The 26,658-nt window shown below is 38.0% G+C and overlaps 1 protein-coding gene across 12 annotated transcripts in view; it reads right to left on the bottom strand.

Annotated features, from left to right (window-relative positions):
- The window catches only part of TENM2 (teneurin transmembrane protein 2), a 629,416-nt gene that overhangs the window by 425,361 nt on the left and 177,397 nt on the right, over window positions 1-26,658 (bottom strand). For all 12 annotated transcript variants that reach the window (XM_071814801.1, XM_071814803.1, XM_071814804.1 and 9 more), the window contains exon 4: window positions 20,185-20,460. In XM_071814801.1, coding sequence (XP_071670902.1) covers window positions 20,185-20,460 — 276 coding nt within the window. The remainder of the gene's footprint in view (window positions 1-20,184; window positions 20,461-26,658) is intronic.

Here is a 26,658-nt window from a genome sequence, read left to right as displayed (position 1 = left end):
CTTTCATCAATATACAACAGCTTTGTTCATTACTGGGAAACGTTAGGTGGTGAAGTATTGAGTGCTATGCATTTTACGCTTAAATCAATGTACTGTCTTGCAGTTATGCCACCTAATGTGTTTTTAAGCCATGCGCTACAGAAATCAATGTGGTTCTTATTTGATATTCAGTGTTAAGTTCAGCCTCATAAATTTAGAATTGCACTCTGTTATTTTGATGGTTATGTATTAACCATGTCCTGTAAGTTTTATGATTTTATATTCAGACGTGCAGTAAATCATGCCCGTTATACACAAATGGCATACTGTGGCTTTATTTTTACTGTCCATTCTGGAAGAGAGAAAAAAGAATGATTCATTTGACCTATCAGGGAAGAAAAATACAGTATATTAGATAAATTTCAGAAGGTGTATCAGTAACAAAATTAGGCTCCATAAAATTTAACTGAGTCTTTTCTGAGACAAACTGATTTCAGTAGATAAATGTGTTCGATATACTTCATCTTACCAATATTTCACACTGGAACAGGCACACAACAGTTGATTATTCTTTGTAACACATCTAGCAGGGGCTATGCTATTGTCTAGAAATCAAATGCTACACTGTAAATATTTTTTTTCTAAAAAAAATGATATTGATATACAGAATAAAAACGAAGCCTTTCCCCAGCAACTTTTAGGACATTTTACTAATGGAAAAACTTCTCTTATTCTGTTAGGTTTTTGAAGTTTCTAAATATACTTTTGCTTGTACAAGAAGCTAAAAAACTCTGCATGTTTGTAAGTGGAAATTTTATTTTTCTTCTAATTCGCGATTTAATTTCTTCCTATCTAATCATGCCTCGAAAGTTCATTGCTATAGCAGAATAAACTGGTGTTAATTTATGTCATTGCACTGGGCTGGAGTGCCCTGACTCTGGGGAGGAGTCACTGTCCTCATCTCTACACATTTTACCCTCTCAAAGTTTCTTGAGTTAAGCCCTGAATTTTGAGAACTATGTGTTAGATCTATATTCCATTATATGCTGCACTTCACAGTTCAGAATTAGCTCTGCCACTACAGTAATAAAACAACTGAATTTGGGTTTGCATCACTTAGAATAGGCAGGTAAGCTTGGTTTATCAGGCTTCACATTTTATACCAACTTAGTTCATTTTTGAACTTATTTTCACTAGTTGTTTTTGTTAATGAATACAGAATGACTTCACGGGCCTAATTTGGAGAGCTAGGAATCACAAATAAGGCCACTTTTGCATGGCCTTGTTAGAGGAAGGTAATGAAAATTGCTTCTGTTTCTGCCTTACACAGCCTTGGCCTCCGCACTGGGGTAACTACGACACACGAGTCCTGCCGCAGTGAGTTCTTTCAGTGCAAGTTCTATCAACTAGAACTGCAAACATCCTGCGGTAGGAGGTTTATTATTAAGGCTATTGTGAAGCTAAATACAGTTTATGCTATGCATTATTAAAATATGCTATGGTATTTGACTTTTCATGCTTCTGCTAGCAAGCTATCATCATCTGGTGCTAGGAATTAAAACCAGGTTCTCCTGGGGGCAGGATCTATCTGTTCTGGAAGGTGCACCAGTGCAGAGAGCTCTCTAGTTTTGGAGGTCCAGAGCTAGAATCTTCTTTACCTTTTGGAACAGTCAAAGATTACCAAGTGCATTGTACACACAGAGAAACAACAACAATTGTTAAGAAAATGCAAAAGACTGGTAAGAAATACAATCAATCATACTCAAATTAGCCGTTGTAGAGTTTATATACAGTAGCATTCATGTTCTTTTATAGTATTTTTTTTTTAAACACAGCGACATGCTGGCAAGCAAGATTAGATGCTCTTATCTTCCAATTTTTACTATAATCTTGAGTCCTGATTTTCTCTGCACAAACCACATATAGATTTATATTTTGACAGTGAGAAGTGGGAAATATTTATAGTTAAAGAGAAAGAAAAAGGAGAGAGTGCTACAAAGTATGTTACATAATAATTATCTCTTTCTAAATGAGAAATGTTTTTATTCATCGTATCTGGTAAGTTGAAGGAGTTCACTGCCACAGTAACTTATGGAAAGGATTCCCTAGAACTGAAGCAACTTGGTGTTGACTAAAGCCCACAGAACAGCATCACGAGGACTGTGACAATTTTCCTTTTATGTTAACAGGTCAATGTCCAGCTAAAAGTCATTTCATACAGACACAGAAACAAGAGAGAGGGCAAGGAGGGAAGAGAGAGACCATAATATTGAAACAGAACTTCAGTAAGAACATTAACATACAGGGTCCATGCCTCTGAATTTCTTCAGCAAACAAGGTTTCTGGGCAGGTTTCACCAGCGCACCAATAGCCCTTCTTTTAACACCACCACCCAAGGGGAGACATAATGGCAGCGGACTCTTGAAGGATAAAAAGAAAATGTGCATATTTCCCATTTTGCTATAACGTCAGAGGAAAAAGAAAGAAACAAAATGACCAAAACAAACCAACCAATCAACAAAACAAAACGCATAAAAAACCCACCAAACAGCAGCAATGACAACAAATAAACCTTTCCAAACCACAAACTTTGCTAAATTACCTAACCAAGGAACCAAACTCTCTAGGAAAGGGCAGGGCTAGAAGAGATCAACAGGGCTGCACAGAAGAGCCAAGAGCAGGGAGCCGCCACGGCCCCGTTCGGCACCGCTCTGGCCCCGCGGCCGGCAGCAAGGAGCAGCTTTTATGCAACCATCAGGTGACGCAGAGGTGGGCAAAATGCAACCAAGGAAACCGCTCAGTGAGAAAGCAAGGGCAGGAAGATGCTCAGAAAACCTCATTCCAGGTATTGTCATTTTCCCTGAAGAAGGAAAGGAAGGAAAGGAAGAGAAGCTCCTCTGCTACCAGCAGCCTCTTCACACCACACCTGTGCCTCAGCACCACAGTGCAAAGGAGCCCTGACTTACACTGCTATCCTTGCATCTACAATTCTACTCCAACACTTGGGCATTTGGATAAGATCACTTATATATCCAAGGTCATTAAAACTTGCTTCTGCTAAACATTCCAGCGCATTACCATCCATCTTTTTAATCTCCGCTTCTCACTGGGAGAGCACCGTGCTTTAAAATCTGCAATGTATTTTTTTCTGAAATGTTCTTCCTGCCTACCATGGGAAAAGATTTTCCAGCAGCCATTAGGTACAGCCATTTTCACATCTCATTTTAACAAGCTATAAAAGCAGAACAACATGCCAATTACATGAAATAAATAAAATGAGTGGGTACAAGATGGCTAAGAAAACCTCTTGCACTGCATATATTTGTCAGAGAGTGTATTAGGGTTTCACTAATGCATTTATAATCCTGCAGAACAGCCTGGCACATCTGCATCTTCAGTACAACAGAACAGCAAAGATGATACAATCCTCAGAGAATTTCTATTTGAAATAATTTTAGATCTGTTTTATGTATACCAAGGAAGCTGCCAGTCAATCTGATCTTCAAACACGCTGAACTCCACAGAGGGAACTCTGGTAAACTGCAGACTGTTCAGCTAAATGCATTTATTTTAGCAACATGAAAACTAGTTGCTGTATTTGGCTAATAATACGTTGCACATTTGGAACTTTGTTAAACACCCTAATTGTGTAGCAGAGAATAAGGCAGTTAATTTACGCAAAAGGACACAGAGGTGAATTTTATGTCTATATCTCAGAACAAAATAAGTAAATTCACTGAACATATGGCTTATTAAATTTAATAGTTCCTTTCCAAGATGATTCTGATTGCCATGTTTTGAAAGATAGGGTTTTTTAAAAAAAATTCTTTTGGATATTTGCCGTCAAGCAGATATGCCATCTGTCTCCCCAAACAAAAAGAAACTCAAGACTTTGATTACTATTTTCTAATCAAGATTTAGTGTAATGTATTTCTAGTACACTGATTAACTAGATCTGACATCACATTTTGGACCTCTTCATTATTCTATTACAAAGAACCTGCCACATACATGCACGAATGTACTACATATGATGAGAGAACCATAAGGAAGCACCATCACCTCTTGCATCACTTTCAAGCACTGTTGGTGACACCGTGTTATTCAAATAGGCATCTTGTATTTTCACTCAAGTTTTAAGGAGACAGATGTCTAAAGCGTAACACTCCAAACCGGACTTAGAATTTCTGTCATAAAACACCCATATTGAAAAAAAAAATAAAAAGAAAGCTTTCATTTTAAAAATATTTTTAAAATATATATGGTGTATATATGCTGGACTGAGCAGATCACGTAAATTCTGTATTTCAAGGCGAAAAGTGTAAACCTGCCAGTATGCCAGATTCTTCCAATTTACATATTTTATACTTCAAATCCTCAGAAGTCCAACTCGTTTTTCCTGTCTAGTTATTTTCTAGGGAAATATTTTTCACTAGCAGCCTTTGAGCCAACACAAGCAGTATCTCACCTGTGTCTGAACCAAAATGATTATTTCAATCCCACTGATAAATGCACAGATTACGCATCTACTTCTTAAGTCCCCAAGTATCTCCTCCGAATCCAGCATGAGGTGGGAGAGAAGCCCGAGGGCAGCGATGGATGGACTGTTGGCCCCTCATCAGTCACAGGGACCAGTAAGACAACTCGGTCACCGCTGCTGCACGGTTGGGCCAGGACTCAGAAGGCGACTATCACTGCTCATTTCAATCACATGAAGCTTCAATTGGGACTCTCGGGGCATATAATGTTGAGCACATTACAATGGAGTTGAAGAAAAAGAAATCCTATATCTAGTCAAGGCATGGTGGAAAACCACGAGTGGTGAAAAAGACAAAAATAAATAGAGTTTCATCACCCGAGTCCTATGTATGCTACAGAACTGATTTATTGCTACATTTTTTTTTGCTGTTTTAATCGCTGTATTAACCAAAGCAGCTTTTGAGACAGAGCTGGGCTCCCACCTCACACCCCTCAAGCACAGCAGGTCTTCAGGCAGCTGGGGCAGCTCCCTTTGTGCACTGGGGACAAAAATGGCTCATGCAAATGGTGGGATGAAGTAAAAAAAAGTATTTTACAAGTTGCATTTTAAGCTAATATATATATATTTTTCTTTTATCCTGAGACACGACAGTCAAAGCAGAGGCTGTTGTCTCCCTGAGGCAGGACGCCTGCCGTCCACCTAGACAGAAAGGCTCTGGGTAAAGCCTGCACAACTTGCAATGGCATATGAAGATTTTTTATCATCATAACAGTGCACGAAGCACAATCAGCAGCAGCATAGAAGCATTTTGTTAAATTAAGTACATAAATAATATATAAGCACGCAAGGGCAAAAGGAGAGATGTGATATAGTTGGGCACAGGAAAATACAGGCAAGAAGTAAAATCTGCAAGATAAGAATGCAGGCTGTAGAACAAGCAGCGAAGACGTCCAGAGAAACATGATCCTAAAACCAAGATACACTATGCTCAGAGCAGGTGAGACCCTTGCTTCTGGGAGAGAAGGACAAGAAGCATAAAACACCTGAGGAAGAATGAGGACAAACGGGGCAGATGAAGTTCCTCACTTTGGTTCCAGCTCCTCGCTCACCAGATCTCCACAGCACAGCTCACCCTGGGGGTTGGTTGGCGCGAGACTGGCGAACACCAACTCTGCCAGCACGTATTGAATCATGATCCACAGCTACATATTTATTATTAATGAATATCAACCTAGCAAAGGCTTGTTTTAAAGTTTTGAACTGGCTGGTCATTCAAACGCTCTCCTAACAGGTTAAGAGACCCGCTTCAGCGGATGTTCAGTTTCAACACCAAAGGCTGTTCACACTGGTGGGAAGTGATGGTCACCACAGAGCGACACGAGGCAGCTCAGCTCCAAGCAGTACAGGTTGTGCAGGTACCTCTTTTCTAATGCAGGACATGATAAAAAGAGACCGGGTGCAGCACAACATTAGGAGAGCCTTGGCGAGGGGCTGAGCAACACCACCATCCATCAAAGGGTGTCCCTAACTGGGATGTGAAGAGCAGGAAGACTCCAACACTTGCTAGACACCCAAGTGAGAATATGCCTGGGTGACAGATAATAATTCCTACATATCAAAACTATCATGGTGTAATTTTTCTTCCATATATTTGATTTAGAGTAAGAACCAGTACTCAAACACATGTTCAACCTGCCTGATGATATTGCTATTGCTAAATAAAGGCTGCTTGGCCAGGGCTTTATCTTATCTCTTCAATAATAGCTGAAAGGCTGCTATCCCTAACAGGGCAGATCTATCACAGAAATTCTTGTACAAAATACTCAGAACTCACTTACTGAACTTTATGTTTGAACAGCAAAGAAAAAAGTCTATAAAAAACACTGTCAGTTTCATTTTAACTCCTCAGACTTCAGAAACTCTTTAAAAGATGAGTCAGATATTTTGCGACCATCCGTATACAGAACTAATTTCATCACGTTTGCAACTATTCTCCAGACTGATGAATCCTCTGTGCACAAATAAAGGAACCATGGACTACACACTAGTACTCTCCACTGCTACAACTGTGCATGTTCAGTCTAAGTTCCATATCTGCACTCATCACGTTTTTATAGCATTGCCACAAATTCACAATTTGTATGCACACAACACAGAACCTTACTTCTTTATTATTAATAAATGATAATAATGAAGTCACTCTGATTATCTCTCAAAATACTTCCTAAAACACCATTAGTATTATCTAATTAAAACTAAAATGGACTTGCAGAGCTTTTCTCTTTTTTCTAACTTGCAAAATCCCTTTCCATGTTAAGATTTCTTAAACCCAATTACAACATATTTTGCTTATCTAAGCATCATCACTGCTCAGACAGTTGTGGAATCCACCTTGCCTTCCATAAATAAGTAAAATAGATCTTGAAAAAACAGATAAATTGCAATAAAGACTATAAATGTAATTATAGTGTATCTTTCTTTTGTGGGGGACAGGCAGGTAAGGTTTACCTATGAGCCTCATGCGGAAAGGCACAACACAAAGTCCTCTCCTGCTGCTGGCTTTTGTCGCAGCTGATCTGTTAGAGCAGGTTGCTCTATATTTATATTCTGATGCAAAAATTAACTAACCAAATGATAAATTAATTGAAAATGCAGATTATTTTATGACAGAGCATTCTAGTATCTACATAAGTACAATAAAATAACTTACAGAATAAAGTATTTGTAATCATATCAATTATTTTTCTCATGTAAATACAATAAAATATCTTACAGAATAAGGTATTTGAGATCGTATCAGTAATTTTTCTCATCACACACCCTGACAGAGTGCACATTTCTAACAAGTGCATTTGCTGCAGTGCTTTTCTGTTGGTTTAGAACCAACTTCTAAAAGTCTGGCTTTAGGTCTATGTCTCTGCTAATTTCAAAGTGACTGTCTACTTTCTCTTCTCTCTCCTTGTGCAACTTTGTACATCTTTATAATACCTTCTGATTAATTTATCACATAGTAAAGGTTTTAAAAAATCATTATCCTTTTGATCTAAAAATCCTTATATTTCATCTTTAATATGTTCTTTTCAGAGGATCTTTCTGGAGAAGTTGCCACGTATGTTCTACTCCTCTGAGACATAACAGTAGAGCTCAAGTAAGATTTCAAGAGCTTCAAATCGCATTTAAAATTGTTTGAAAAGTTTTTGTTTGTTAAAAAAAGAAAAAGCCCCACCGCATTTCTTCCATGCTAAGACAGATGAGAATACCATTGTGGTACGCATGGCACAAGAAGACGAACAAAAGCAAAATACATAAAATCAATATTGTATCAAAACAGATCACCCCAAAAATGATCTGAAGCATTTCTAGCATGCAGTTATTTTATGAACTAGACTCAAATATGGAGGGACAAAAGTAGAGAAAAGGAACGTATTGATTTCTTCAGATCATTCTTCTAAGCTGATAATTATTTCTGTAAGATGATCTGCTCCTCCGTTTTTTTTTAGCCATGCAAAGGATTCATTATAGGTAGGAAACCCCCCCCCTTCTTTGCACATTCACACTACGATATTCTGTTTCATAAAGAATGCTCTTAGCCATCAGGTGTCAAACAAAACTAGGAGATTATCAGGAACCACATTAAAGTCATAAGATTAAGGCAGTATGTTATATTAAAAAAAAAAAAAAAGCAGGAAAGGAGAATAAATGTTCTTTCAAGCAAAAAATAGCAAATGCCATTATATTTTTACCAAGACTGAAAATATTTGGGGAAAACTATGGTGAAAAATACCTATTACAAATGAAATACCTAGAGAAGAAAATCTTAATATATATTATCAGGCGGCAGCCCAAAGCCATAGAAAATGTACAGCTACCTGGTCTACCTCCTTTACACTTTACCATGTCAGATTATTTGTGTTAGTCATGCTGACTGTCAAGTCCTGCGAATTATGTTTATATCCTCCCCCAACAACTCCAGCCTTCAAGTAAAATATTGCAGTACTGATTGCTCCTAGAATGTGTTCTCAGGATCTTAGCAAAACAGCTGGACTAAGAATAAAAGCGAAAACACTGATGATTACTGTCTGCCTGCTGTGGTTATAGGTCAGTCATCTAATAATTATTATAGATCTCCTCTTTATCTTTTTCCTCTTCAAAAAAAGCACTACACAAAGTATCACCATTGTAATCACACCAGGCTGCCTTCGTCTCTCATGATATCTATGGAAGTAAAACACAATGAATTAATTAAAAACTCCTAAAAATCTGAAAACATAGGAGAAATTCTGCTTTTAAATGAATAGAAATGCTCATTTTAAGAGATGTGATGGCATTCTTTCACAGAGAGAAGCAATACAGTGCTCCTTTATCTACAGAACGTCCTTACTTCTGGCTAAGGACATTGAGTCCACAACTAGAGAGTCCACTGGGGAGAGGATGAGTCCTGAGTGAGAATGGCAGAGGACGAGCTGGGAGCATCATCCAACCCCAAAATTCAGGATTAAACTGAATATGGGTACCCAGCTTCCGATACTCTTAATTACAGGTCAAGAAATTATCTCAAAGAATAAAAACTGGCTAAGTATCATAATAGAAGTGGTTTTGAAGTATGTAGTAATTAGCCAGAAAATTAGAGCTGGCACATTAATCTAGACAATCAAGACTCAAGGAGTCTTTGAGCAGCTACCCAGGGATATATTGACAGGTCCAGGCACAGAAGGTTTATTGTTTCACTGTTTAATACCAAAAATATGGAGCACTCCACAAAGGAAGGAAACAAACTGAATTATTTACATATATTGTTAGCTTTAGAAATAACTATGAAATGAATAAAAATGAGAACAAATATAAGACTCCAAATATTTGCATCTCATTCACAAACATAAAAGTGTTCAATCCCTAGCAGTCTTGTGCCATTCACTGACACATTAACCCTTCAAGGCCAACAACTTAGAAGGTTTGCTTTAGCAAAAGAGGTTATTAAAGTGAACACTGCCATTTATATAGAGATCCAAACTTATTCTTTGTATTGCTACAGCATGTTTTTGAAAAACAGCATGCACACATGGCAAGTAAAACCATTTTTGACAGCAGATAACTGCTTCCTTGCACCGGTGTGTTGTTTCATGGGCTGTCCTAGGCCTGAGCATTTGATGAGTTCTCTGCAGCCTCCTTGGACTTCTCTTTCCTCTGCAATTCTTGTCCCACTATTTGTTCTCACCCACTCACCTTCTCACACTGAGACCACAATCTCAGCCTTGACCTAACCCCTCCTACCCCCCGCTGTCTTTCTATGCATTGGACATAACAGTTCAGAAAGAACTTTTTAGCACAAGTGTTAGTGATGTTGTGTTTCATTTAGCAAAAAGAAGGGTTTTTTTTTTAAAAAAAAGAGCTACAAAAGACAAACTCCATTCTGTTACGCAATTATATCCATTCCCTTGTCTCCTTATCCACGCTGTGTAATATAGCTTAAAACTATAGCATTATGTGGGAGACACAAAAATAGCATACGGCGCCTTAAAAATAATTCCTCTTTTGAAAGAAAACTGGAAAGAGAAGTAACTTCACTGTAATTAATTTATTTCAAGTTTACTGAATAGAACTGTTCTTTGGAAAACTGATAAACCCATTTCTTATACAGTACCTCTCCTGTTTGATTTTTGTTTTAAAAAACCACAACTTCCCCCCCCCGGGAATCATGATTAGTCATTCTTACAGCTCAACATCTGAGGAACCAGAAGCTATATTTTCACTCTTGAACACTAATTTGATGTTGAGAAAAGTCCCTTAACCATTTGTGTGAAAAAATCCAACTGCTACCTTTCAGTATTTCTGAATGACAGTCGTGGCTCTAAGCAAACAAATGATGCTCACATATTGTGCCTTGCCTACAGGCATGTTGTTCTAATTGAGTGATATTATGCCTTCTTACAAGATGGTATCTCAGTTTCAACAGGGCAAACAGTATCAGTTTCCACAGGCATCTTGAACTTCCTGGTAAATACAGTTTCATCGCTGGAATGGTCGTCTTCTCCCCATCAGCAATGGGGTACTGGAAAGCCTTAGAATGACTGGTCAGCAGCTTCTCAGATATTTAGAACAACCTCAGAAATCACAAAAGCCATCCTTTCCACTGAGGTGCTGCTCGGCTGTAAAATCTGTCCCAGAGAGGTGTTATTTGAAGGCCCCCAATAAAACCAGCATGGTTCTTAATAATTACAAAGCAAAAAACCTATGAAAACTTCCTCTTCCGTCTTAGCCTACAGGAAAAGAATCTTTACAAGTTCATATTTTTATTCATTTACCTGGATAGCTGCACTGTGTACTTGGGAGCACAGAGAAAATACCAAAGGATGGAAGGCATAAATAAGAGTTCCTATTGCATTTAAATACAATCTGATGAATGAACTGCATCTGTGATATATCCTACAAATGAACTAAGTTTCTCAGAGTCTGGTTTGTGTAAATCAGTCTCCCAGAACCCACCACCTGACCACAGTCGGATCATCACTGTGCAACCACAGACCTTGGGGGCCAGATAGGACAGTTAGTACATACAAGCCTAAGGCTCGTACACGTTTTTAATATCAGGAAAGGTACCTTGAACTGGATGCCTTGACGAGCCAGCACAGAATATATCACCAATTTATTTTGTAGTAACTATACCTCTTTGTGACTTCATTCACAAATAAAACTGCCTCTTCTTCTGACACCAGCATTGTTCTGCTGCACAGTACTAAGTATCTAGAAAATGAGGTGGTTTTCTCAGTAAGAAATGAGTAATGTAGAGTTTGTATGCAACTACAGCGTAAGCGATGTTAGTTAAAGGTAACAGCTCAGGTGGATAACCAGCAAACAGTCCCTTGTTAGGATCTGGTTGCTCTAGCTACTGCTTGATTTCCTGAAAGCAACAGCATCTGAAGAACTGCACCTACACATAGCTCAGCTGCCAGTTGTGCACTTAATTCTCCATAAGGCCCCTTTTCCTTGCCCTTGCCTTACACAACTAAAGGCAGAGGAACCATTTAGAAGCAGCACCTCTTCCAAAAATCAGAGGATTTTAGCACAAGAACATGGAAGATCACAGCAATGGCACCCTCTGGTGACAAACAGTAACACATTATAATGAGATAAATTATTTGGCCTGGAAAAACATTTAAAGCTACTGCTTCATGTAAACCTGTTGTTCCTACAGTAAGTTGCAAAATATAGATGAGTATTTTTAAGAGCAATGATAACTAGCCTTCAATAGCAAACAAACTTGAATGAAAGGGCAAAATGTAACACTTCACTCTCTCTGCTATTATTGTATCTTCCTTTCATGGGTACTGGCCTAATCCGATGTTCTCTAACCATCAGCTAGACAAACCATAAACTGAAAAAACAGTCTCCTATTTTTATCAAACATAGTATTTCATGTTCACATATGGTTAAGACTTCAGCACAGTATCTATAGTGCTACCAACAGCTTTTGAGATGCTGAAGAACACTGATGAGAGGTCTGTGAGCCAAAGACTTACCAGGAGAGCGTTTGGGAAGTGGACAAACAGCTGCTCAGAAGAAATCATTCACTTGATTTGAGAGGCAGAACTGCAGCCGTTCTGAAGCATTGCCAATCATCCCCATAGCTGCTTACAGCAACGATGTCAGAGTCAGCAACTTCAAATGCTACAGAAAGACTCAACGACTATATAAAAGTATTTCCCTTATCACTGTCAAGGAAGGAGACTGCCACAGAATGTGCAAAAGTTTAAATCAAGTAGAAAGTTGTCTTTAATCCATATGAAATATAGTGAAATTAAAAGTAAACTGTTGATTTCCAGATTGCTTCTAGAGTATCTGACAGAAGTCCAGTTCTGCAAGAAGTTTCTGCAAAAAGTTGAGTCACAAAAAATCTTTATGAGCAAAAACCATAAAACTCGGGCTCATTAATTAAATTTCTTCTCTAATCTAAGGTAAGGAACTTCCGGCATACGTTTATCATTTACTATTTCATTAAAACAGTTTTTTTATAAAAGAAAGTAAAGTAATAATAACCTCTCTTGAAACTCAGCAATTATGGGATTGTTTAGTTTTCAACAAGTTCTGTTTGTTCTTATATATACATATGAAAACTTTGGCACTAAAGGATCTAACAGATAGTTTCCTATCCGTTTTCTAATGGAAGATGAGCTCTATTCTACCTGCATAGAATGTTACATTTCAACATCACATTAACAATCAATTCAAATATATTGTCTCAGACAAGCTGTCAGAACACTTGAAAAGAACAGTGTACAGAGCGTGTAAACACCAAGCATATCAAAGAAAATATTTAGAAACAGTAATAAAACTTAAACAGCCATACATGTGTACAGTTTCACAAACATGGCAAACAGGCATTCACTGTTTGGTTGGTTGTTTTATTCCTGTTTCACCATGATAAATTTAATTGACCACAACACACAGTTAAACACTCCTGCTGTTTCGTCACTCATCAGCCATTCGTAATGCATTTAGTACCAAGCTAGATTAACTTTATCAGGTATACAGTTACAGAAAAGCACAAAAAGGCATTATTCTAACTCAGTTATATACTTTGAACAAAGGTGCTGCCACTTGCTTACATAAGTGACCTATAGGTTTGCTTTACCAAAACTAAGAATCGACAAACTGTATGAGCTGCTGTAATGGTGTTCATGTTAAATATAGTTTCCTCATTTCTCTCTAGTAGATGGAAAGGTTCATAATTAAAATATTAATTGAAAAATTTCATGGTTATTTTGAGAGTTTTTAAAAAACTCTCCATGTTGTGACCTTCACACAATGCTGTAGATACAGCTGCACACAGAAGCTCTTTCCTTAAGAATTCAGGAAAAAGGAAGGTCACAGCTCACCTCATCAGTTTGCGAACCCAGCTGCTGCAGTATTTTCCAGGTAGCCTTAATTCACCAGTCTACATTGCTGTTTTCCTCAATTTCCTGCCTAAACACGGGTTTTTATTTCCCAGGTCTCAATTCCTGGTTGCTTTGACTCATGCAGTTATGTAGGGGGCATTCACATAACCCAAAAAAGTCACTACAAGGAGAGAGGCTGCAGAAGAGGACACAGCTTGAGCCAGGTCTTCCTATGGTATATGGACAAAAGGCAAGAAGGTCAAGGCCCAGCAGCCAGAGTGGATGTCCAAGTGGCATTTTTTTCTACCCTTTTAGGCCATCTAAGCCAAGCTGTCACTCTTGCCATCATCTGCATGCTTAGTCTCTAGAATATCACCAAATACTGTGTTCCAGAGAGCATTTATTCAGCTCTTTTGATACACCTGTATGTCGAGCACTACTTCCATCAAATCATCCTGCCAACCTACACTACAGTTTTATTGAGTTATATTAAAACGGTAACAAATGTTTAAGATTTTATATACTGTCATTTCATATTCTTGTATTCCACATGGCTTTAAAGTTTACCAATACCTCACATCCATTTTTTGTCCTTAGCTCCATCATCCAGACTTCCCTCAGCACTGAATGCATAAGCCATTTACCTGGACAAAATTGTAGTTGATGTGGAGCTAAGCCTTTAAAATCATTCCTGCTAGTCAATTCCCTCATTAGGAAACCACTTCCTATCAGAAGTACCCTCAGGTTTTGAGAGCACATCAAAATTGGATCCACTTAAGCAACCGAGCTTTGATATTGTGCTTAATGACTTTCTAAATCTGTCATTTACAAAGTACTTTACAAGCCTTCCTAAAGAAGAGATGAAGTATGCCCATGTACGAGCTACCCACCCCGGCACTCCTCTTCAGAAGTCTACTTGATGTATGACGTATGCAATTGCATTTTCTGAGTATATGACATTTCATTTAAATCTCATCATTTCCTTAGGACCATCTGGACACTTTCTCAGCTCTGAACAGACGTACAACTGCGGCAGCTTCTCCTCTCTCTTTTTCATCTCGGTCCCTCCTGCTGTTCCCAAGCTACCTGGGAGGGAAACGGGCACCACGTTCCCAGACAGCACTGACAGCTGAAACCAGCACGTACAGAAAGTCTCAGCTTCCCTGCTTCTTCTGGTACACAAAACAGAGATATATTATCTCAAAATGATACGGGCATACTATCTTTATTTCCCAACCAATTAAAGACTACACAGATCTGCTCCAAGTGCATCATCAGTGTTTAAACACTCCTTTTTAACAAGTATTTCCAATAGACAAAAGTGAGTATTTCTTAGTGGGAATATTTAGGAAGCAAGCTTTATCTCCCACTTTTTAACCCAAACAGAATTCTGTCACTGGGAAGGTTAAAACCACCTACTTTCAAACTGGTGTTACCACTCAGAGCCATTAGCATTCATACGACAAAACCAAAGTCTTCTCAAGAGTAGAGTCACAGTTTCACCATAACCTTTTCTACAAATTATGAAGTGTGAACCAGAAAGCTGAATTAAAACTGAAGTAATAAAATATTGAAAAAAATGTGTCAAAATTAAAACAGTAAAAAACAAGAAAATAAATGCCTCGGCTATCATCTGATGGTCTGGTGCCTCTTCGTACACTCTCTGATGCAGTAATATCTTTTCTTTTTCACTGTAAGTCTAAATGTGTTATTCAACAATATCCCAGGAAAAGCCCAGATTATACTGCTTATAAAAGTGAAGCAACAATAAAATGAGGTCAGTTTGAATTATGGGGTGTTTTTCTTTTTTTAAGATTTATTTTACATCTGCATTTGAGAAATTACTATGTGAAATTACCACTGAAAACTACATAGCAGGGTAAAAAAAGGGAAATATAATTTCCCTATATTTCATAAAATTCAATCAGAAGTACAACACATAAATACAGTTTCTCATATTTTATCTTACAATTTTCCTGACTTAATTTTACTTTATTCATAGTACTCTGGTTTTTTATACGAAGTGATATGCACACACGGTATAGTCTGGTATTCAAACTCCTCATTACTACAGTAAAAAATACCACCAAAGTAATGCAGGGAAAAAATAACAGAATCCATGATCACCAGCACATCCAGCATAGCAAATACTGATGGATGTTGAACCTGAAAATATCTGTGAAGCCCCTACAACAGCTTTCCAGGTGACGTGAGCCCTCCCACCTGCTGCTGGGGCCAGGCCGGTCCAGGGCGCAGGGCGGATCTCGCCAGGAAGGACACGAGGTGGGGACAAGCGAGGGCTTGGCCCTGGTGCACACACTGTCAGAACCCACCAGGGTCCTTCCCATCATCACCACTTGCCCACGCCTGGGCTGCCAACACAGAAATGGGTCCGTATACTCAAAAATATTTGCTTTTTATAGGCATTATCTGCAAAGAGCCACCAAAATCACAGTGTTTTATTGTGGATTTCCTTGAAACAAACACAGATTGCCACAGTACGACCTTGACCTATTTCTCTTGTTTTGCTGAAGTCTGAGATTGCTTTATGTCTCCCCAGTCATTCCTGTCTTGCTGCTCAATTCAGAATCACTGCTGGTAAGATAAAAGCATTCCTTGATCATCTTTTTTGGTCTGACATTATTTTAATAACATGGTTTTGGTCTTGAAAGTTCTCCTCCTCTCCCAAGACACACTTTTTTCCTTTCCGCCACACAAATGTAAACCAGAAACATCTCAAGCATTTGATGCTATAATATCAGAGTAGAAAACTCATGAAAAACTTTTTGTTACGTTCATTCTAGTTGTGACATTGTTGATGTGTAAAATAACAGAACTAATACAAAAAGTGTCAAGATATAAATTTTCAATACACAAAAAAGTGACCAACAGCATTCCAGCTGTTTTCTCTTTTACCACAGAAGAATTAACATGATTTAAATTCTTATCTAACTGAAAGCCTTGCCTGGGGATTTTCTTCAGGCCTATCACTTCATTTCAGCACCCTGAATTATTACTGAGTGCTGCTCTGAGTTTCAATGGTACTTTTCCATTCCCCTTCCTCCTATCTGGGATGATTTCTCTTCTATATTACTGGTTTGTTCAGCTTTTCACTCTCTGATGTCAGTTGTGTTGAATCACCTCCCTAATAACCTGTACCTGGTTATTCAATAATGGTGAAGCCAGGAAAAGAGAAGATTGCAGATCTGTTGCAAAAGCATTCTGTACATCACGCCTCCCTGATTATGATCATCCTGTTTTCATGAATTTTAAAACTGAAAGCTACTTTATTTTATAACAGGTTTTATACTTTTGAGAGGAAAAATAAAAGAAAATAAATAAAAGAAAAACCACCACCTGAAACCAACCAAACAAACACCAAACCCAACCAAACACACACAAACCAACAACAACTGCTCTACTATAAAAAAGACCAAAAAAATTAGCCCTGGAATACCTGCATCAAGGTCACTACCTAAAGATAATCAGCATCTCAGCTTTACTCTGGAAATAGGAAAGAACACGACAACTGATGACAACTGCTACTTTTGAAAAGTTTTTTCCTAATATTTTGGAATAAACAGCCACAGGATTTAATAAAAGGAAAGCAAAAATAAGCATTCAGGAACCCTATGGTATATCCGCCATACTCCATACCTGTGGGTTCCCACAAATAATTCTCTATACAAAGCTGGCACACGACATCGGGGTGAGTTACATTTCTAAGTGACTTTTTACATTTGTATGTATCACAAGATTTATTTACTTACATCTCACAACTCAATACATCATGTTTAATAACAATTTGGTGACACATGCAATGTTATATATTCACATTGTTGTGTCTGAAGAAAAGATTACCAGATCGAGACAGTAGTAAAAGCTGCGAGATGTAGGAGGAATTCAGAGTCTAATCAAACTTGTGAAAATAAAAGTGTTGTTTTTCAAACTGGATCATCAATAAGTTGTTTCGTTAGGAAGAATTTCGGTATACCAAGTAAAACACCGAACTTCAATGAGCTTCCATTATCTCAATTTATCTATGAGCATCTCAAACTTGTTAATATTTCAAGGTTCATAGAATTCTGATTTATGATAAAATTAAATCATACTAAATCTAGAAGCGCATAAAATGATCAGAAGCTTTGTGAATGAATTTGAATGGGAACAAAATCATATTGTTAGAGCAATGTTTAGAAATTAAGTCTCCTCTGGGCTACTCAGAGATGTACTAAAACCAACAAAATAGATTTCATATTACAAGAAAAGTGAGAGGTACGGTTCGTTATTTTTTGTTTGTTTGTTTTTAATGCAATGATATAAACTCTGACAGCATCTCAATATTAGAAAAAACCAAATGACACCTTTTGGAGTTGAACACAACAGTTGAACTGTATCAAGGGAAAAAGCTTCAACGGTACTTTAAATAAATTCAGTGCTCTATGCATCATGAGCTCCTTCTAATACAGCTAGGCATAAATGGATAAAATCTCATACCAAGAAACGTCTTGTTTTATGCCAGTATCCTGCAAATCTGAAACCATAACAGAGAGCGAATTTCTCTTGAAGTATAGATTCTCGTTACTTCCTCTTGGAGATGAATACCTAGCAGGTTATTGATCTGCTTCTGAAGGACAGAGTGTTTATTATGTAGGAAACCACTGCTGGGCACAAGCGTGAGAAATTAATGATGGTTTTGTAAGTGTCCACACTGTGGTGCTGAACCAGTGGGGCAACTGTCAATCTATATGATAAAGCATCCCAAAACTTCATAAAATCAGTGATGTGAGGAAGCATTGATTTTTGAGCTAAGTAGGACTGGTGAGAGAGCAAAACTAAAAAGTTTACTGAAGTTAACACCTCTGTGTATCTAATAGTTGCTTCATACTTGTGTGTCTTTTTTCTTAAAACCACCAAACATACAGAAAGAAACCCTTATACAATCAGCTTTCCAACAGGGAAACATTTTTACCAAAAGGTAAAAATGAATTCCACATACTGGTTTATTTCTTGTGTGCTGTTTGATCATGTCCTCCTTTCCCTTATTAACATCATTGTTAGAAAAATTACCTATTCAACATGGATTCACTGCACTGTATTTCCAATTACTTAATAATTCACTTATTGTAAGGAAGAAAACAAAATGCGAGCAAACATACTCATTCTTTTATCAATGCCTAGGACAGAATGTATGAAAGTAGGTCTTGAGATTAAATTTTCTCAGACAAAAGCTGTGGCATTGTGCTTCCACTGAAACGGAGACAGTCACCTTCAGAGAAGTGAATTCATGCTACAGAAATGAATCCCAATCATTCCATAATGCCAGAAATTCATTAGTCAGGTTTTCTATTCAAAGTTATGCACAGTAGCCTTATCGAAACTATATTAAAGTCAATGGAAGTTGTCATATTTTTGAGTATGGTATTATTAAGAAAAAAAAAAGGAAAAATCAATCAGTCACTAATCCTTTTTCAAACACTTTCTTCCTTGCATGTACCTTTACTAGTAACTATAAGTCTCCACTTTGATTTTGATTTAGAAATGTATCCTGCTATGCCTATGGAGAGGAGAGATCACTTGAAGACTCAGTTTAAACCAGCAAAAAGAGCCTGCTGTTACAAACAGAATCAATTGCGCTTCTCTGAACTTTTCCTATCAATCTGAAAACTGTAATTCGGTTTTGCCTTTGACAAGCAGGTGTTTGTGTTTCCAGTGCCTGGTGCACTGGCTTTGTTGAAACTGATACAACTGTCAGTAAGTATGGGGAGGAGACTAAAAAAAATTAATATATATATATATACATATCGATCTATCTATCTATCTATCTAAAAAACCTCAATCAAATCCTCTTCTGAGAGGCACCCAACATGTATGTAATGAATTCAATTTTATCACAAGTGATGTGCATAGCAGAGAGCTGCTATCAGATCCCTGAAGAGATGGTCAAATGGCTATAACATTGGGGAGGTTCCTCTTCACCTTCTCAGAAAGGCAACTGTCAAAACCCTAGTTGGTATTTTAACTTGGCTGAGTTTGCATGTTCATCACCCTACAGGGTGGAGGACAAATTCCTGCAAACCCATTTTTACTATTTACTTCAGTTCAATTCAAAAATACGTGAGAACAGAAAATTCCCCAGGTAAAAAGTTTTCAGCTGATATGGATGTAGATCATGAACCTGGGTTAGATGCATTTGAGAGGACAGGCGGCCTAATGCAGTTGGGAATCAACCAATAGCCGGGTGTTTTGCCACAAATGATCATTGCACTGTTTAAAGTCTCAGTTCTACAAACTTAATAAACTACACCAAATAGAAGTGCTTTGATTCGGTCTTATGGATAGGTTTGCTTTTTAAAAGCCCCCGATACTTACCAATAAGCAAACAGCAATTTTTTTTCAGCTTCAAAACCATGAAAAAACACACAAAATTAAACCTGATGGTTACAAATTAGCATCATTGTTACCTCTACTAGCATATTTAGATTATTAATATTATTTCAAGCTGTGTATAAAAACTGCATATGGGAAACTATTTCTCTTAAGAAGCATCTTTTCTCTTATCAGCAAGTTTAATGGACTCTGAGCACAAACTTATGTGAAGGATTATTGTGTGGAAAGTAAATTGTAAGATAAACCACAATATATATCATATTATATGATACACATGGAATAGAGTTTCCTCCTATTGATGCTGAAAAAAAATAAATAAACCACAACAACAATAAAAGCAGCTTCAGTCAAACTGAGGAAGAAAAGTGAAAGATACGTATTTGAAAGAATACTCATGTACTTAAAAGTATGACCACATTCTCCTCCATGTGCATGATGAATATATTGAAGGAAAAGGCCTACCATTCTCCTCATCTGACTTATTTTCGTTGTCGGAGTCGGTGAGCGTGAGCGCTGAGTTTTCACGACTTGACAGCCCGGAACTCCGCCTGGATTTGATCCCTCTGCCCCACAGCCGGATGGCGTGCTCCGGGGACATCCCGGCCTCCGTGTCCGAGTCAGCATCGGAGCCGGTGCTCAAGGAATAGCCTTGGTGGAGAATTCCTATGTCTGAGCAGTAGCCGCTTCGATGGGGAGAGGGCTCACAGATTCCTAGTTCTGCCAGGGTGAAGTTTGTTCCTAGAAGGGCAATTAAAAAACAAAATGTAAAATGAAATGATCTAAAAGTGAGGGGATTTATTTCAAGTTTGAAAATAACACACTTTTTAAATTTCTCTTACCTATGCTGTATGCCAAGCCTTAGTAATGAATTAGATACAGACACCTCTGGTGCACAGAGCTAGTAAGACTTAACTAAAACACATCTAATAGTTTAAAAGGTTGAAATACACAAAACAAAGGTAGGAAATGTCTCTAAATTTCAGGTGACTATTTTGGCCCTAAATAATTAATCACTTAGGTATGTGATTAATGTAAAGCCCATGATGAGTGCTGATGACATGACCTGCTTTATTATGTATCAAACATTATATTTGTAGGAACGAGGCATGAGCTTTGAAGTTGAGCATTTGACTATTCAAAAAGATCATTTTTTTTTTCTTATGAAGCCAATTTTCAAATACATGAATCTTCCATACAGACAGGATGTTTCATTCTGATTTTCACATCATTTCCTATTCCATAGAAAATGAACACTTCTTTGGGAAAACAGAGTTTACAGCTCAGGATCACTTGGATGAATGCAAACTATCAGTGATGTAACATGAAACCTTGTCACCAGTTTTGCACTATTACATTTGGTGAGATTGGTAGTTTTATGCCTGCTACAGAAATCAAGGTAAATCTCATAATAACTGTAATTGTTTTCTGCCTTTTTTTAACCATATTCAAGAAGCAAGTGTGCACCGACACCAAATCAGGTGGCCACCCCTTCAGGAACAATGTCAAAACATGTGACCTTTAGCGGTTAATAACGACTCCGTGGACAAAGTCTCATACATTTTTAAAGCACATGGAGTCCCCCAGGGCTCTCAGAAAGTATAGACTTGCTGGATGATTTCTGCTTATGTATTTGCTTCCTATAGTAATGAAGAGGATGGTAAAAAAATATAGGGATATATTTGCTGGTCTCTCAGGCTTTCAAAGGTTTTGAAAAGCAAAGTGATTTTAGCATTATTACCTTGGGCTAAAACAAAGAACAAAGCCAGACTGAAGTCACTGGCAGTACAACTGTCAATTATTTCATTAATTTTGTAATTCACAGATAAAGTAGATCTGTGGTCTGTGTTTCTAAAATGGTAGGTTTACTTTGTCAAAAAGCAGTTTATATTTTCTCCTCTTTCTCTATATATTTACCAGAAAGAAGGTACACGTTGGAAGTTCATGCACTAAATGAAAAACACACTTAAGTGTCTTCTGTTAATAAAGATGTTAAGCAAATTTTTTTAAGTACTACAATTTATTTCACAGGAAAGATCACACAGTATTAAATCCATCTGGTTCATCTATCAGCCATATCCCCACTCTCACGCCTCGCTGTTAATACGGGATGTACGCACCCATCTACACAAAGTAAAACTGGGCCTTACTCGACATTTATTCCTAGAACTTATCAGTTAAAGGAAGGTGAAAAATTTCTCCTGAAAGGCTGATCTCTGTCTCTACCCAATGGTGGCACTGAGTGGGATGGCGGGAGGGGACAGGCACCGTGTCACCCTGTCCTGGTTTTGTTAAAAAACAAGTTTCTCTTTTAGTGAATTTTGCCTGTCAGCTAAAGCGTTCATATTAGCTGCATTTTCCTGGAGAACCAGACACATGTTTTGGTAAACATAGCAATGGAATGCAAACTTTTTGATAAGGACAGATTCACATCTCGCGAGAAGGGCAACGAGAAACTGGTGACCAAGAAATTGACCAACTGTGTATAACATCCCATTCATGTGAATACTTCATATAAAAGTGGGAGAACATGAGGATCTTGTCCCTTTTGCCTTCTTTTCCCTTCTGCTTATGGTCGGCATTAGGAGAGGGCCTTGCCAGTCATCCCTGCGAACTGAGGCCTAGTGAGAGACTGAATCCAGCTCCGGTTGGCTGCAGAGTCCAGTCCAGGACTTCGGGTGCCAGCTCTGCAGTTGCTGGGGCTTTCAAGACTGGTTTTGTATATTTTGTATTATTTTCTCTATTCTTATTAGTAGCATTAGTAAAACATTGTTAATTTTTCCAACTCTCTTCTCTCTGTCCTTCTTTCCCTCCCGATCGCCTGTCCTGAGTGGGAAGGGGGGAGAGGAGGTTAACAATACATCTGCCAGGGTTTTATTGTCACCCCGCAATCTAAACCCTCAACACACCCCCAGGCCCCCTGGGCACCGGTCAGCAGCAAGAGGGGACAGCAGGCACACAAGCGTCACCAAGGGATGCTTCTAAAGAAATGAAGCATCTAGTGGCAACATTTCAAAGCAATATAAAAAGGCTGACATGAAAAAAGGCAGCTCTCTTTCATCGACACCAAATTAACCCGAACCCTCCTAGTTAGGAGTATATTTTAACCTGCCTTCTAATATTTACTGCCGTAATCAGAAATTTTGTGGTTTAGTCAAAAGCAATGAACTGAACAGTTCTAAAAATGAGCTTCTCAAGTGCACTTCAGTCTAGAGATCCTTTGCTTTTTTTTTTTTTTGAATAAGTAAAGAGCTCCAGCATGACACTTAGATGAATCAGTTACTTTTAAAGAAAATGTAAATTTAATCATGTGCAACTTCAATAGAAGACATGTAACAAAAATAGCTCGACTGATTAGTTTTGTTTTAACGATATTAGCAAAATAACCTTAGATTCATTAAAAAAAAAAAAAAAGGTCAAAATCAACACAAAATACAAAACTTATATTAAAAAAAATGGAGTGCTGAGGGCTGCTAGCCCCATACCTTCTGACCTACACAGGTAAAGTGGATGTTGATGAGAGATACACATGAAAATTACCAAACCCATCATGAGAACGAAGTTTTTTGAGTTTGCTTGTTTGCTGGTGGCATAAATGTCTACAAACACACATCAATTATGAACATATTAGCTTAATTAAGCTGTTTTACATAAACAGTAAAACATTTTAATGATATTCCATGGATTTTAGCAGGCATTAGAAGCATAGATGATTCCACTCTGATTAGCTTCCTGTATTGATGTCAAAATCTGGCTAAAAGCAATCTTCAGAGAAATTCTTACTTCATTTGTCCAAGGTAAATGGTAAAGGCACTTACAGTGGAAGGAAAACAGTATTTGTAGAATTCATCCATACACTCGACTTTTATTACCTGGGAACGTAGCATCTTCCAGAAATGTGGAGAAAAAGATTCGAAAACTGATGAAATTGTAAAATTTGAGAAGCGGATCAGATCAACTCAAGAACACAAATGGAATCCATCCCTGAGCTCTGGGAGAGGATTTTCTATGCTGCTTCTCAGAAATCTCCTTACAGTCTTACAAGAGAAAATCTCAAGCATCCTGACGATAGACATGAAATATTCTACAGATTTGCCTTTCTAGGAAAAACACGCTCTTCTCTGGTAGACTCTAAATTAGTTTTATTTATTTATATTATTTGAATGTGTTCTAGAAGAAAGCATACAATGGGAGAATAACTTGTCCCTGGATATTCATGGAAAACCACAGAAAAAAATAGTTTGGAGACTTTTCCACATCTATATAGATACAAAGATTTTATATAGATTTTACATAGATCTAAATATATTTAAAATATATATATATCACATTTCCTGCTATCTTCATAGCACTTAATTTACTGTAAAATCCGAGAAAAAGGAGACAGAAGCAGTGTAGCTATGTTCCCTAGACCTTTTCTTGATCTACATCATATCCTCCTATGTGCCTCATTTCCATACAATGAAAGTGCCCACATCACTTCAATAACATATGAACTGTTTTCACTAATATAATATTCTCTTATTTGCTCAGCCATTGTTGCACATTAAGGTATTAATGGGATTAATGCACCACTCCTGTAAATTCAGATAGATGATAAATACCGTTCTGGATGCACAGAAATGATTGCTCCAAAATTAATAGCAGAAAGAATGCTATTATTACTTTGTGAATACAGTTTCACGAACAATGAAGAAATATCTAACTCATTTCATACGTGCTCATCCTGGCAGAATATTCCACCCGGGATCACCCAGAGCAGAGCAGCCGTCCTTGTCCCCAGGAGCGACCAGAGCACCTCTGAGCTGGAGCAAGGAGACACAGCCACAGCCTGGCCTGGGGGGAAGACTTAGGGTCTCCTTTCAGAAATATCTTTCTTACAGCTCTTCATGTGATTAGGAGAGCAAGCACATCAAGACCTCCTAGAAGAAAAGAGAAGGAAGGAGGGCAGCAGTGCCTGTTGCTTGCCATACCTTTGGAATATAAACTGTGCTAAGTATTCACAGAGAGAAATCTGGTCCATGAGCTAAAATGTGCTACTAGCAGTAGCAGTCAAGGCAGATGGATGGCTTCTTACAGTGCTACACAGCATATTCTATCTCTAGGGCTTGCATGGAGTTGAGAATAACTGCATTTTACTGAAACTTCACTTGCAAAGCAGGACTGAAATGTGCAGGCAGAATCCATTCTTGCATATTCAAAAACTGAAGAGTGTTTTCTTTCAGATTCATGTGGCACCTACCACATAAATAACACTAGGTCCCTACTGGCGGAAAATAAACCTCTTTCTCTCAGAGAACACACCATGAAAAGGAAAGAAAGGAAAGAAAGGAAAGGAAGGAAAGGAAGGAAAGGAAGGAAAGGAAGGGAAGGAAGGGAGGAAGGGAGGAAGGGAGGAAGGGAGGAAGGAAGGAAGGGAGGAAGGGAGGGAGGAAGGAAGGGAGGAAGGAAGGGAGGAAGGAAGGAAGGGAGGAAGGGAGGAAGGGAGGGAGGAAGGGAGGAAGGGAGGAAGGGAGGAAGGGAGGAAGGGAGGAAGGGAGGAAGGGAGGAAGGGAGGAAGGGAGGAAGGAAGGAAGGAAGGAAGGAAGGAAGGAAGGAAGGAAGGAAGGAAGGAAGGAAGGAAGGAAGGAAGGAAGGAAGGAAGGAAGGAAGGAAGAGAGAGGGAGAAAGAGTCAAACGATTTTTGCTTTTCCTTACGCAACGGAGCTTACTGGTCTTCAGCCCAGTCCTTTCACCCCCACCTGCAGAAATCACCAGACCACTTGCATTAAAGAAAAGCAGTTAATATCAGCAGCTCCCTTGAAGTGTATGCAATCTCTCATACAAAAATAGACCAGGAGATGCTAGTTTAGAAATGTAATATAATGTTATATAATTGATCATCATTGCCCATAATCTACATGCTGTGAACAGTCTCTTGATACAGAAAAGATATTTCGTTTTCAATTAATACATTACTTTTATTATCTTTGGAGCAATTTTCCTTTTACAGAAATATACTACTTAGGTTATTTAGTACATAAATGCTTACTAAAAGTGTGTTTAATGCAATGATGTACAGTTCTACTCATTATTCTCAGCTAGGATAAAAAGCATTAGCATATAAGCAAAGGTTATTTTCCCCTAACCTCTAGGCAGAGGTCTCATTTGGGAAAGTACAAATTGCAGGAATTGCCCTTCTGAAGATCAATCTGCTCCAGCTGTGATTGCTACAAGATGCCTCAGAGGAAGATCTGTGAAACCAGGAGCACACAGATACGATACCTTTGCCTTCAACACTAGATCAGCAGTTCTGAACTGAGCAAAGTCTAAAATCAAAAGGATAAATATGACTTACATTCTTTGCTACTATAATCAATTACAAGCAGTAAGGACAGTAAGAATACATTTAAGACAGTCCATTCTTTCACAGATTTTGGTTATGTTCATAGCTATGATGATTTTTGCTGGCAAGAGTATCACAGTTCAGCTCCAATCTGTGGTATATAAGAGGTCGTTCTTTCTATGAAACTCCCAATGCACACTTATTTTTCTCAATTCTTTATGGATTCATTTTTTATCATGACAGGGAGAACAGATGATTAGATTTTTTTTTTTTTTTAAATCCACTTCTTGCACAAATTTTTAACATTGACCATTTTGACTTATCTTCCTTATCTGATAAACAACTGCCATCTTTTTAATCCACCTTTGTATTTCAACTGTTTCAATACTATTCTTTTCCTGTGGTTAAAGATCCTGTTCTACAATTGATGTAAGTCTTTTCTTCTGGGAATGTCCTCCTCTCACTCTCCCCCTGCCCTCATACGTCATTATACATCACTATAAAATACACTGCAGTAGTACAGTACTACGTATCAGTAGAATCTTTTCTGTGCAACATACAGGATCTTTAACCACATAATCACAATGAATAGCTTCTGTGGCAAATGTAATATT

Source organism: Patagioenas fasciata, chromosome 14, assembly GCF_037038585.1.
Source record: "Patagioenas fasciata isolate bPatFas1 chromosome 14, bPatFas1.hap1, whole genome shotgun sequence".
NCBI classification, from domain to species: domain Eukaryota; kingdom Metazoa; phylum Chordata; class Aves; order Columbiformes; family Columbidae; genus Patagioenas; species Patagioenas fasciata.
This window is presented reverse-complemented; position numbering and strand designations above follow the sequence as displayed.